This window comes from Oncorhynchus gorbuscha, linkage group LG15 (genome assembly GCF_021184085.1).
Source record: "Oncorhynchus gorbuscha isolate QuinsamMale2020 ecotype Even-year linkage group LG15, OgorEven_v1.0, whole genome shotgun sequence".
NCBI lineage: Eukaryota > Metazoa > Chordata > Actinopteri > Salmoniformes > Salmonidae > Oncorhynchus > Oncorhynchus gorbuscha.
In genome coordinates, this window is record NC_060187.1 from 64,417,750 (window position 1) to 64,432,796 (window position 15,047).

The window sequence follows — 15,047 nt, forward strand, 5'->3', positions numbered from 1 at the left end:
GGCATTTCATTGGCTCTCCTGGTATCTAATACAACGTGTCTCCTTATACCATTGGTTACTGTATATGTATGTCACAAATGGCAATCCCACACGACGGCGTCACAAATTATTTAGCTTTTTTTTGTGTCGAGGAGCCTTGTTCACTAGAGGCAGGTTAGATTTTGTGGAAGCTAGAGGAGCACCCCTGCATACATTCTAACCTGCGTTTTCAAGCAAATCGGACTTCCAGTCCATTGTAGCTGCGTAATGTCGTCCGAAAATCTATCAGATACTCCGATGGAATATGAGGATGAAAAACAGGTGGGTTTAATATCATGACACTATCTTGAGTTGGAAAGCTAACTATAACGCTAGCTCGTTGTAACGCGTTACAAGTAAAGTGTTTGATTTGATAGCTAGCTAGTTAGCTTTCGTTATAGCATCAAACCTGTAAACTGCTCGTTTACCAACAATGACAGTGTGTATAAATGTTTTGGAAAGGTATTGAGTAAGATTTACGTGTCTCCCGATAATCAATAATAACATAGGTACTGTATTATTGAGTTATTTGTTCCGTTTTCCCTTGCCACTGTGGCTCGCTGGTCCATAGGCTAGAAAATATGCCTGGGCCGTATTGGTCTATCCTGACACTGCAGTAGTTGAGGTTGAGTCTTCCGGCTTTCGAGACAAATACAAACAATACTATTATAGCCTATCCTTGGAAATCTGTGTTTCAATGGAAACCAGGGTCAATAATCACAGTTACTTACATGCCAGCGGATCAGTCACACAAAGCTTTAATGATGTATAAGCTAGATCTATTGATTCATACTCGTTTTCAGTCCCCTATGCTTTGTGAATGTTATTTGAAGTGTTGCACTGATATTAGGCGTAGCTATATATACAGTTGAAGTCGGAAGTTTACATACACTTAGGTTGGAGTCATTAAAACTCATTTTTCAACCAAATGTTTTGTTAACAAACCATAGTTTTTGCAAGTCTGTGAGGACATCTACTTTGTGCATGACACAAGTCATTTTTTCCAACAACTGTTTACAGACTTATGTTTTCACTAATAATTCACTGTATCACAATTCCAGTGGGTCAGAAGTTTACATACACTAAGTTGACTGTGCCTTTAAACAGCTTGGAAAATTCCAGAAAATGATGTCATGGCTTTAGAAGCTCCTGATTGACTCAAATTATGTCAATTAGCCTATTGGAGGTGTACCTGTGGATGTATTTCAAGGCCTTCCTTCAAACTTCAGTGCCTCTTTGCTTGACATCATGGGAAAATAATAATAAATCATCTAAGACTTCAGAAAAGAACATTGTAGACCTCCACAAGTCTGGTTCATCCTTGGGAGCAATTTCCAAATGCCTGACGGTACCACGTTCATCTGTACAAACAATTGTACGCAAGTATAAACACCATGGGACCACACAGCCGTAATACCGCTCAGGAAGGAGATGCGTTCTGTCTCCTAGAGATTAACGTACTTTGGTGCAAATCAATCCCAGAACAACAGCAAAGGACCTGGATGAAACCGGTACAAAAGTATCTATATCCACAGTAAAATGAGTCCTATATCGACATAACTTGAAAGGCGGCTCAGGAAGAAAGAAGCTACTGCTCCAAAACCGCCATAAAAAAGCCAGACTACAGTTTGCAACTGCACATGGGGACAAAGATTGTACTTTTTGGAGAAATATCCTCTGGTCTGATGAAACATAAATATAACTGTTTGGCCATAATTACCATCGTTATGTTTGGAAGAAAAAGGGGGAGGCTTGCAAGCCGAAGAACACCATCTCAACCGTGAAGCACAGGGATGGCAGCATCATGTTGTGGGGGTGCTTTGCCGCAGGAGGGACTGGTACACTTCACAAAATAGATTGCATCTTGAGGAAGAAAAAGTATGTGGATATATTGAAGCAACATCTCAAGACATCAGTCAGGTAGTTAAAGGTTAGTCACATGGTTCTTCCAAATGTACAACGACCCCAAAGCATGTTTCCAAAGTTGTGGCAAAATGGCTTAGGGACAACAAAGTCAATGTATTGGAGTGGCCATCACAAAGCCCTGACCTCAATCCTATTGAGAATTTGTGGGCCGAACTGAAAAAGCATGTGCGGACAAGGAGGCCTACAAACCTGACTTCGTTACACCAGCTGTCAGGAGGAATGGGCCAAAATTCAGCCAACTTATTGTGGGAAGCTTGTGGAAGGCTACCTGAAACGTTTGACCCAAGTTAAGCAATTGAAAGGGAATGCTCCAAATACTAATTGAGTGTATGTAAACTTATGACCCACTGGGATTGTGATGAAAGTAATAAAAGCTGAAATAAATCATTTTCTCTACTATTATTCTGACATTTCACATTCTTAAAATAAAGTGGTGATCCTAACTGACCTAAAATGAGGAATTTCTACTTGGATTAAATGTCAGGAATTGTAAAAACTGATTTGAAATGTATTTGGCTCAGGTGTATGTAAACTTCCAACTTCAACTGATGAAAAGCCACTTGTACAGGTAGCATCCTGAGTAGATGCTGGTGAAGGTCAGGTCTGTTGACAAACCGACTGGTCATATCATCAATATTCATTGACTAGCAGGTATAGGGAAGGTACTGATGCTATACTTTGTCTTATCGATGATAATGGGTGCTTTTAATGCAATGGTATTTTGATACAATGACTTGAAGTGAAACTGGTCATGTGAGAAAATAACATTTCATGGTAGCTAGCTACTATGGGTCTAGCAGTTTGGAACCGTTTGAGGGTGTGAAAAGTATCCAGTCCACTCTTGCATTTTCCCTCATTGGGGCTGAATACAGCAACTTTTTAAGTTTTTGTAATGGATCCAAGTGAATCAGCAAGGGAATCTGTTCATCTGCTTCTCTACCCTGAGTCACCTAATATCCCTGCTCCAGCAAGCTTTGCGTTTACTGTCCTCTGCATGGAATGGCAGATATTCTCCTGTACTTCGATTGCAGGGTTTTGTGGGTTTCTCAATGTCTTAACTTTTCTGGCTAAATAAAGCTATGTCTAAGCAGTGATGCTGAGACTTAGATTCTTCCAATGAAAATGTATGCCAAACTAAAAACCAATGATTGCACAGTAATAAATAAAAAACATGCATCCACAAGGACTACTTTTAACAGTTTCCACACAAACAATTTACCAAACACATTTACTTGAACAATACAGATACAAACAGAATGATGGTTTGTGCAGTCATTCTGTTACCAAACTTTGCATCTGCACTGTTCTGTAAGTACAAAAATAAAATAGAAATTGCTACATTTTCTGTAGAAATTGTTAGAAGTAGTGCTTGTACATAGAGTTGTATGGTTTGTTTAACTTTGTAATCATTGGGTTTTGTTTTGACATTTTAAAGTGAAAAATCAGTCTCAGCTTCACTCTGTTACTGTGGAATTGCCCCAATAGAGAATACATGTTTTGCTGACTTCTACCCAGAGTCTCTGGACTGTGGGCAATAGCAAGGTGTGTCCTGTTGGCCTACTTTCCATTGGCATCTGTCCATGGACTCCACACTGGCAGTGAAGGGTAAAACAGTTTGTCTAGTGCAGGAGTTGCCTCCAGTAAAACCATAGGCTTTCACAAAAAGCTTTAGCATGAAGGTGTCATGTGAACACTAGAACCACTCTGCAAGCTCTGTGTACCTAGACTTTGGTCAGCATTTACTCAAGGCCTGTTTCTGTATAATATTCCCCATAACCATAAATAACTATGGCTTGTACATATTTGCAGACAAACTGTTTTCCTTTAAAGTCATCTGTTTTTATGGCACCAATAACATGTCAGGGATGGGGAAACGGGTAACAAGGCTGTTTTATCCACATTAGCTGAGGGAAAGTGTGTAAGATATGGGGAAATAATGGATGTGAAGCTGCTTTTTAGTCACTTAATTCTTACTCAATCATAACACTCGTCTTCTGAGTGAGTTGTTCATCGCAGGCAACCATGAGGGCGTGAGAGGGAGTGTTGCAGGAGAGCATGCAGAGTGTGACTCATACTATGAAGACGCTTCAACTCCCTCAAGTCATTTTCATGGCATTAGCCCACTTCACAGCTGAATATGAGTAGGGTTAGGCTATATGATTCAGATGCAATCCTTTCTGAAGTGCACAGTGCCAGCCCAGTAATCTTGTTGTTTTGGCATCATCAGACCATCTTATAACCTTATTAGTTTCCAGTTGTAATGCCACAAGTACAGTGAAATGTCCTTCTTGCAACTTCTGAACCCAACAATGCAGTAATCAATAACAATGTAATACTAAAAACAACATAAGGTAGAACATAAACACACAAGAAATAGAAATAAGAATAACACAAAAGTAAGCATTCTATATACAGGGTCAGTCAGTTCCAGTACCATATTTACAATGTGCAGGGATACTGGAGGAATGGAGGTAGATAATTGTAGGGGTACGGTGACTAGGCATCAGGACAGTTAAATGGAGAATGTCTATTTTAAAAGCCTATGCTTGTTCTTCTCTGCGCATCATGGCTGACATTATGATGAAGGATATATAGGTGTAGGCTACATAAGACGATTGTTTAGATGTTTCCCTTCTTTAGCTAAATTCCTTGCACATAACATGTAGCACCCATATGACGGCACATCGAAATGTTTTCTTTGTCTGGACAGGACTCTCAGGAAAAGAATGCCAACCTTGTGAAGGGTGAAGAGGTCAAGCTGAAGGCCAAGTACCCCGGCCTGGGCCAAAAGCCTGGAGGCTCCGACTTCCTCATGAAGAGGCTACAAAAAGGGGTAGGTGGAACCCTTCTCCTGGAGAGCCACAGATAATCTATGCTTTTAATTCAGCATGTTAGTGAGGCTGGAACAAACACCTACACACCCTTGTTGACCACTTGACTAGGAAATCGCATAGGCTTCAAATACTCCTCTTTAAGACATTTCAATGCGTTCTGCATTTATGAGGATCTGAGATTGCCTTGGTATGTCTGTGGCAGTAGCGATGTTTCAATTAACTTGTCCAGATACTTTTAAAAATTTGTCAACATTTTAGAAAGTTCACAATGAATAGAGATTTAACTTTACGTTTGATTATCTTGTGTCAATAAATACAGCTGGACGTAATGACCTCGCACTTAAAAAACAATCTTTTTTTTTTGCAAAAACCTACAGTGTCGAATAACAATGGTTGAAGTGTTTCATTACCCATTTAGGCAAAATGTGCAGTAATAAATTGGCGACAGCCTCTATGCCCTCCCACACATCGGTTTGATGTCTCTGGTATAGCCAGTGAAAGTCATGTATACAATGCAATTTACTAATATTTCCATATTATAATAATTCTCATGTGCCAATGTATCACCATGGTGAAACTTGCACTCCTGTAGAGCTGAAATAATTGGATATGGAAACTTGCATCCAGCCAACCAGAAAAGCAAGGCAAAGCAATTTAGGTATTCTTGAAAGTCAGGACAATCCTTGTCCTGCAAAGAAGCATTATTTTATAGTTGAAAAAAAAAAGATTTTGCAAGCAGTAGGCATTTAGAATTAAAATGTGTAGTGGAGCTTTATCGTTACTTGTGACATACATTTTCTTGCTACTGTATGTGAACCCTTTGGAATTACCTGGATATCTACATTAATTGGTCATCAAATTTGATCTGATCTTCATCTAAGTAACAACAATAGGCAAACATAGTGTGCTTAAACTAATAACACACAAATTATTGTATTTTTCTTGTATTTATTGAATACATAATTTAAACATTCAGTGTAGTTTGGAAAAAGTATGAACCCCTCCCTATGCTAAAAGTTTCTCTAAACGCCTTGAAGTCCACAGTAAGGCAAATTGTCTATAAATGGAGAATGTTCAGTGTTCATGCTACTCTTCCTAGGAGTGGCCGTCCTGCAAAGATGACTGCAAGAGCACAGCGCAGAATGCTCAATGTGGGTTAAGAATAATCCCAGTGTCAGCTAAAGACTTATAGAAATCTCTGGAACATGCTAACATCTCTTTTGACGAGTCTATGATACGTAAAACACGAAGCAAGAATGGTGTTCGTGGGAGGGCACCACGGAAGAAGACGCTGCTGTCCAAAAAACCCATTGCTGCACGTCTGAAGTCTGCAAAAGTGGATGTTCCACAGCGCTACTGGCGAAATATTCAGTGGGCAGATGAAACTACAGTTGAGTTGTTTGGAAGGAACACACACCACTGTGTGGAGAAAAAAAAAGGCACAGCACACCAACATCCAAACCTCATCCCAACTGTAAAGCATGGTGGAGGGATCATCATGGTTTGGGGCTGCTTTGCTGCCTCAGGGCCTAGACCGCTTGCTATCTTGGACAGAAATGAATTTCCAAGTTTATCAAGACATTTTGCAGGGGATGTTAGGCTATTTGTCTGCAAATTGAAGCTCAACAGAAGTTGGGTGACGCAACAGGACAACGACCCAAAAAACCAAAGTAAATTAACAACAGAATGGCTTCAACAGAAGAAAATAGGACTTCTGGAGTGGCCCAGTCAGAGTCATAACCTCAACCCAATTGAAATGCTGTGGCATGACCTCAAGAGGGCAGTTTACACCAGACATCCCAAGAATATTGATGAACTGAAACAGTTTTGTAAAGAGGGATAGTCCAAAATTCCTCCTGACTGTTGTGCAGGTCTGATCCGCTACTACAGAAAACGTTTGGTTGAGGTTATTGCTGCCAAAGAAGGGTCAACCAGTTATTAAATCCAAGGGTTCACATACTTTTTCCACCCTGCACTGTGAATGTTTACATGGTGTGTTCAATAAAGACATGAAAACGTATGATTGTTTGTGTGTTATTAGTTTAATCAGACTGTCTATTGGTGTGACCTAGATGAAGATCAGATCAAATTTTATGCAGAAATCCAGGTATTTCCAAAGGGTTCACCTACTTTTTCTTGCCACTGAAACTACATTTATTCCAAAAACATTGTTTCCATTTGTCGAAATAAAGTTAGACAAAAGAAAATCCACCCCTGTCGAATGAATAAAAATTGAAGATCTTTAGAACATTTCTGCCATTTCCATGACACATCGGAAATGTTTTTTCTTGCGACATTGCTTTTGTTGAATAAACCAGCGTCATTGAACCTGCCTATATTAATTTTAGCTAGCAGAACTACTCAAGACAACCTGAATTGAATTCCTTTTTTCTTGCCCCCACCTAGCAAAAATACTTTGACTCAGGTGACTACAACATGGCCAAGGCCAAGATGAAGAACAAACAGCTGCCCGTGGCAGGCCCCGACAAGAACCTCGTCACAGGGGATCACATTCCCACACCACAGGACCTGCCCCAGAGGAGGTCCTCCTTGGTAACCAGCAAACTAGCAGGCTAGCCTAGCCTCCACCCATCCACCAGGCCCCCAGCTAACGTTCCTCACCTGTTCCCCAACAATGTTCCCCCCCTAGTCATCTCCAGGCTCCACTTGGCTTTAACATATTGGGGAGAGCTGTGAAAGTCAGTACATATTGCTTGTATATGGGTATGGAGGGGAGGGGAGGTGAGCTGGGACCTTTTCTACCATCTCTCCACACAGCTCTGCCCTCTGCGCACTCTGCTCTACTGCCTCCCTTATGTCTTGGTTTGGTGTTCAGAGGTACATAAAGTAGATGTGCCATCAGGGAGGCTGAGTTTTATGCACTTTGTATTATGTACAGTACCTTTTTGCATCCCGAACGACACCAAAATATGTTGTTGACGAGGGAGTTGGGAACCATGATCGCTCCACATTTTTCGATGTTGTATTCTCGTCAAAGCTGGGGGTAGCGTATTTTGCTTTCACACCAAATCTGGGAGGGAAGGGAACCATGGTGAAGCATCCAAAGGAAGGGAGCGGTAATCAGAGGGAAAAGTGGAAACTGATATGTGGTTTCCTTTATCTCATGTTCTGTCTAACAAAAATCCAAGGTCGTCCACGCTGACCTGAATGAACAGATATGAAACTGCACATTTTCTGCTCATGTCGCTTTAATTCTTGACTCCCTGTTGCTCTTCTTTTTTTTAAATATGCTGCATGATTGTAACATGAAACGAAATGTGCAAATCTGGAGGGGTTAGACGACTGACAGGAAGTAGCAAGCAACCACATGGAGCCCTGGAATGTCCATGGTCACTCTCCACACCTTCCTTCCCTCTCAATGTCCTGACAATCCACACACTCTGTCTGTAGGCTGCCCATGGCGAAAGCAATGGCAGAGCAAACTGAATACCCATATATCATTTTTAAGGCTGGGGAAAAGAAGCAACTGTTTAATATTCAAGTTAAATGTCAGTTCTGTGGCTATTACATCACCTCAAAAAGCCTAAATGATTGGTAGGGGATCAATTCAGTGTATATTTCTGTATTGTGTTGAGAAAATTGACATTTGGTATGATTTGTGTCTTCATAAAGGGTTGTTTGTTCATTGTCACGTATTAGCCATTTACTACAATCTGGCTCTTTTCACTGTTCATGGCAGTTCCTGTTGAGAAACTCTTCCTTCTTAAACATTGTAGGAGCCTCCCAGTGTACTGCTAAAGCATATAGCCTTACATATTGACATTCTAAATATAAAAAGCTGTGACGTCAGTATTGGGGTAAACAGTCGGCCACCGGCTAAACTGGCCCTGACTGGCCCCTGGCTCACACAGACCTAACTGGGACACAGCGTGTTTTAGAGATGTGCTCACTTGACGCATGTCAAAGGGAAGGGATTTTATGACAGGAGAGGGGGGTGGGCAAAGTGTGGGTGTGGACTTAGTTGACCCTGCTCATACCTGTTGGTATGGTACAACTTGCCAAATAGTTAACTCATACAAAAGTAAAATGCTTGTACTCTGGTTTAAAGGTCAGAGGTAGTAGGCTATCACCCGAATGAGTTGTCCTATCACACAATACACACTTGATCACTCCTATCTTGGCACCTTTTGAATATTCCCTGTGTCTAATTGGCATTGAGTGTGCTTGTCTGGGTTAGAATGAATGTGCTACTGTTCTCTGTCCCAGTGGGTGTAAATAGGCTTTTGGGGATTGAGTTTTTTTTTTTTTGATTTCACTACTTGTAGTTCTCTGATTCCAATGTTTCCTTTCTCCTGTCATTGAATACACTACGTAAGCTTTATATATTATTTTTTGTACTACAGAGACATTAATCTGTATAATATGAATGTGTGTAAATGCTGCTGATTTCAGTCATTGACAAATCTTTTAAACTGAGATATTACCCTAATAAAGAACGCCTGTCCTAGGATTCAAACAATTGGACCCACTCCTACCATCAATGTCTGCTAATGGGAGACTCACTAACCACTCCAGGTTAGGGAGAATAATTCCATTTCAATTAGGATATGATATTCTACCCATGATCAATGCAATCCATTTTGGGAACTGGCCAGCTAGAGTTGAAATTTTAATTGACACCAACATGTTACTTGAATTTGAACAGAAAGACCGTGCAGAATCCTAAATATTTGTAGCATGGCTTATTAAAGTGTCAAATAATATAATTGGATATGCTGAAATGAAGGTTGTTGAAACAACCGCAATCAAGAATTCCTCTCAAAGTTTTTGTGCACTGTCTGGCTTTGTATGGAGCAATGTAATGAGAGATATACAGGTGAAGTCGAAGTTTACATACACGTTAGCCAAATACATTTAACCTCAGTCTTTCACAATTCCTGACATTTAATCCCAGTAAAACAAATCCCTGTCGTAGGTCAATTAGGATCACCACTTTATTTTAAGAATGTGAAATGTCAGAATAATAGTAAGAGAGAATGATTTATTTCAGCTTGTCAGAAGTTTGCACACTCAATTAGTATTTGGTGGCATTGCCTTTAAATTGTTTTAACTTGGTTCAAATGTTTCAGGTAGCCTTCCACAAGCTTCCCACAATAATTTGGGTGAATTTTGGCCCATTCCTCCTGACAGAGCTGGTATAACGAAGTCAGGTTTGTAGGCCTCTTTGCTCGCACACGCTTTTTCAGTTCTGCCCACAAATGTTCTATAGGTTTGAGGTCAGGGCTTTGTGATGGCCACTCCAATATCTTGACTTTGTTGTCCCTAAGCCATTTTGCCACAACTTTGGAAGCATGCTTTGGGTCATTGTCCATTTGGAAGACCCATTTGCGACCAAGTTTAACTTCCTGACTGATGTCTTGAGATGTTGCTTCAATATATCCACAATTTTTCTTCCTCATGATGCAATCTATTTTGTAAAGTGCACCAGTCCCCCCTGCAGCAAAGCACCCCCACAATATGATGCTGCCACCCCAGTGATTCATGGTTGGGATGGTGTTCATTGGCTTGCAAGTCTCCCCCTTTTTTCCTCCAGACATAACGATGGTCATTATGGCCAAACAGTTCTATTTTTTTTCATCAGACCAGAGGACATTTCTCAAAAGTACAATCTTTGTCCCCATGTGCAGTTGCAAACTGTAGTCTGGCTTTTTTATGACAGTTTTGGAGCAGTGGCTTCTTCCTTGCTGAGCGGCCTTTCAAGTTATGTCGATATAGGACTCATTTTACTGTGGATATAGATAATTTTGTACCTGTTTCCTCCAGCATCTTCACAAGGTTCTTTGCTCTTCTGGGATTGATTTGCACTTCTCACACCAAAGTACATTCATCTCTAGGAGACAGAACGCATCTCCTTCCTGAGCAGGATGACGGCTGCGTGGTCCCATGGTGTTTATACTTGCGTACTATTGTTTGTACAGATGAACGTGGCACCTTCAGGCATTTGGAAATTGCTCCCAAGGATGAACCAGACTTGAGGTCTAGAATAGTTTTTTTTCTGAGGTCTTGGCTGATTTCTTTCCCATGATGTCAAGCAAAGAGGCACTGCGTTTGAAGTTAGACCCTGAAATACATCCACAGTGACGCCTCTAATAGACTCTATGTCAATTAGCATATCAGAAGCTTCTAAAGCCATGACATAATTTTCTGGGATTTTCCAAGCTGTTTAAAGGCATAGTCAACTTAGTGTATGTAAACTTCTGACCCACTGGAATTGTGATCCATTGAATTATTAGTGAAATAATCTGTCTGTAAACAATTGTTGGAAAAATGCTTTGTGTCATGCACAAAGTAGATGTCCTAACCGACTTGCCAAAACTATAGTTTGTTAACAAGAAATGTGTGGAGTGGTTGAAAAATGAGTTTTAATGACTCCAACCTAAATGTATGTAAACTTCCGACTTCAACTGTAGGAGGGTATGTTAAAATACCATGTCTCCTGTTCAACTATGATAAGTATGTGCCAGAATGTAAACAAGTGAAAATGACTGTGTGCTCTAAAGTACCTTGTGCTGCTTACCTAACCGGTTTTTGTAGCTCAGTTGGTAGAGCATGGCGCTTGTAACGCCAGGGTAGTGGGTTCGATCCCCGGGACCACCCATACGTAGAATGTATGCACACATGACTGTAAGTCGCTTTGGATAAAAGCGTCTGCTAAATGGCATATATTTTATTATTATTGTTTAGCATACAGTAAAGATGTTTTAACATTTATCTTACTCACTGCATAACTACAAGTTTATCCTGGCCCAAGATAACTGCAGGGATATCTGGAGCACCCTTGCTCCCAATAACTTGGGGTTTACATGAGGATATGCTGATTGTGGAGCTGGAGACAGAACAAAATATTGATTTTAAGAAATTTGAAAGTACATGAGTACTAATAATGTTTCAGTTGTGTGGAAGTAATGGAGTGAATTTGTCAGTATTTGAAATAAACTTTTACATTATCAATTTCTTGTTGTATGTTCAATGTTCTTCTCACATTATTGATTTGATCACCAGTCCTGTTTACAACAGAAACCAATAACCAACACACTGTCTCTAGCTACACAGGGCAGGATACCTCCACTTTATATGTTGATAAGTTCCATACAAAGTATATGATCACAATCCGTCATTGGCCACCAGGGGACAGCAGAATTCCGCATTAACTATTTATCAATGGTCTCTGAAGGGATATAAGCAAAGTGTACACTCTCCAGCCAATCAACGTAAAATGAATTTATGTACCGTTCAATGCAGAGAGAATGCATTTTTATATCCTCTCTTCGTGGATGTTTTTATCTGAATGTTATTGGAAAAACATATAGATATATTTGTAAAGCTAATTCAAGGAAGAGGGGGCCCAATGGGATAGGCAGTCGAAGTCCCTCCCACTTGTCTTTTCAAACATTACACGACAAAAGGTTGGTCATTTCCGCACCAGACTCACTGTTGTAGTTAGCAGTCAACGATGGGTGATATTTGAGCAACAAAGTAGCTAACCGCTAGCTTTTCGTAAAATAACAGCTAGAAGTGTATATTTAATTTATTTATCAAACGCTTGTTTCTTTATCTAAACGTTAAGCCAAGATGAGTCTGTCGAAGTCGATTGCACGAGCCACAACTACGATGTTGCATTTTCAAAATGGAGGATCTTCGTACCTAGCTGATGATGCTAGCCCTTTGTACTATTTCGACGGGGCCGTAGGTGCTGGGGCGTCACCAAAGTCTAAAGTGGACTTGGGAAATGGGACCGGCGATACTCCACCACGACCCACGACGTTAGGAGTGAATGTCGTGAAAAGCAACGTCCTCGATAATCATTTGTCAGACCGAAGCAACAATGACGATTCTTTGCCCTGCACTCCTCAGATGGCGTCAGAATGTGGGCCTGAACTATCGAATTGTCCATCGGGCGATGAAGTATTGGAACATGATACCAGACAACTCATTGAGATTTTTTTGGGGGACTACACAGGACTGTCTCAGCCTCGATGGAAGCAAAGCAAGCCTCTTACGACCATGAAGCGAGTGGTGGAGGACGTAATAGCAAAGCATCGATATGCATACAATGGTACGTAGATTTACAGGAAGGATCTCTATAGATCCTTATAGTACTGTATATCCTTATAGTACTGTATATCCTAATTTTCTGTTTGACAGTGGTACTGAGTTCATGCGCTAACTTGATTAATAGCATGGCAATATTATCGGTAATATGTTTAGTTCGTTTTACTCAGACCTAGATTTTAAATGTATTTTTAGGTATGGTCGTCAAACTTGACTTGGATGATCGATGCGATGACATGAGCGTCCTCAATTCTGTGGCCAAGACCATGTTCAGTGATGGGATCACGAACTGGGGTCGCATCGCCAGCCTGGTGGCATTTGGCGCAGTGGTGAGCCAGCACCTGAAGGAGAGTGGCAGGGGACACTGCGTTGATTTGGTGGGCCAAGAGATTGCCACATACCTCCTCTCTGACCAAAGGGACTGGCTGGTCAAAAACAATGCTTGGGTGAGTCCTCTATGTGTTCCATTAGTCATTTGAAAATGTGAGCTAATCTGAGGATAGTTCATCTTATTTAGGTTACTTGTTCAATAGCTAATCATGAACCAAACGTTGCCTTTTGTCTCCCTCTCAGAATGGATTTGTAGAGTTCTTTCATGTTCAAGATCCTGAGTCCTCGGTAAGGAACACCCTCCTAGCCTTTGCTGGAGTTGCTGGGATTGGGGCAACACTTGCCATGTTGATCAGGTGAATTGAACAATACTTAACTGTTACTTTTTTTTCAACGAAGAAAATGGACTATGCCTGCAAGTTCTCTGAAATCCTTGATAGCACCATGGTTGGAATGAGTACCCAGTGATGTCCTGCTTAGTCAAAGAAGAGGGTCAGTCTGTTGGATTATAGTGAAGGACTGAATTGGGACGGTGCTTTGGTGTCAAGCTCAAGTTTGCTTTTTTCCTGCATCAACATTTTGGTGCCTTTTTTTGTTTGAGGGGTCATTTGAGGATATTTGTTAACAGTCTCCAAATATATTCATCTGACTTCTTAAATCTAATGGACTTGTTAAATGGCGCTTTTATTTAATGTAAAAAGTACAGACATTTTATTTTTGTAATAAATGTATAGTTGAATTTAGACTCGTACAATGTTAATTCATCTGCAAACTGTCAACTCTCTTTTTAAGTAATCAAGATGGAAAAGCACTAGCTAATAGCTATAATTCACAATGGCAAAGTTCTGCCTCTGACCATAAATTTGGCTCAAATGACTCTGGATAAGAGCGTCTGCTAAATGACTTAAATGTAAATGTTCTAGTCCTTGTGATATTAGTCATACATGTACATACAGGGATTGGTGTAAGAAAGGCAGAACCTGCATTGAACTGACCACTGAGGGCCTTAGAATTCAACTAAGAAGGTATACCTAGGTTATGGGCATTGAAAATGGAAAGTGCTTACAGCAGAAAGGCTTTATTTTATATGCAATTAATTGCCTTAGGGTCTTTATGACATGCATGTATGTCATAGAGCCCCTAGCTCTCCTACACCACATTCATAAGTCCGTGTTCCTTGGGGTAGATTTTCCAGTCTTGCCTGGCAATGCATTTGTGTGGTTGCAATGTGACTTCCTGGTTAATGAAATCTTGTGACTGTTGCACTAGGCTTTACTGGGAGGGGGAAGGGGGGACCTGTTTGAAAGTCAATTGAAAATTCCATTCTCAAGACTATGCTGATTTGTATTTGAAGTGTTTCATTTCCAAATTATATCCATGTAAATGAAATGTGCTCGCAGGTATATGTTTTAAATAGGAGCATAAAGATTGTACATGGTATCTGGCATTGGTTCAATAGAGGCAAGATCATCTTGGACAGTGAACGTGTACCACAGTTCCACCCCAACGAACTAACACTATCCCTCCTGATGTATCTTGCTGGCAAATTCCTGTAATCTCCTGAAGTTAAATGATTTAAAGGATAAAATCATGCAACTTTATTCACTTTTGTGACTGCAATGAATAAAGGATGTGACTTTATTCACTTTGTGGCTGCAATTGTCTCAAAGCAGAAGTTTGACTGTTAACATGCTGTGAACTTTTGAGACTACTTCTCGGAAGGGAAGGAGATTTTGCACTGTGCTAGTTTCTGGTGCTGAAAAGTAAACCCATACACAAATGAATTCCTGTGTTGTACATAGTCATCTACACACACACAGTTAAGTGTTTATTCACACCACATCCCCAAACATGCACCGTGAGGTT

At 40.5% G+C, this 15,047-nt stretch overlaps 2 protein-coding genes across 2 annotated transcripts; both read left to right on the plus strand.

Moving 5' to 3' along the window:
- Positions 1-116: 116 nt before the first annotated feature.
- On the plus strand, positions 117-9,258 carry LOC123997754 (alpha-endosulfine-like). The gene is made up of 3 exons (XM_046302280.1): positions 117-300; positions 4,655-4,777; positions 7,185-9,258. The coding sequence occupies exons 1-3, from the start codon at positions 247-249 to the stop codon at positions 7,353-7,355; spliced, it is 348 nt and encodes a 115-aa protein (XP_046158236.1). The 5' UTR covers positions 117-246; the 3' UTR covers positions 7,356-9,258.
- A 2,960-nt stretch (positions 9,259-12,218) lies between these two features.
- LOC123997755 (induced myeloid leukemia cell differentiation protein Mcl-1 homolog) lies at positions 12,219-14,822 on the plus strand. Its single transcript, XM_046302281.1, has 3 exons — positions 12,219-12,855; positions 13,047-13,297; positions 13,425-14,822. Exons 1-3 carry the CDS (start codon positions 12,372-12,374, stop codon positions 13,539-13,541), a joined length of 852 nt encoding a protein of 283 aa, XP_046158237.1. The 5' UTR covers positions 12,219-12,371; the 3' UTR covers positions 13,542-14,822.
- Positions 14,823-15,047: the final 225 nt, after the last annotated feature.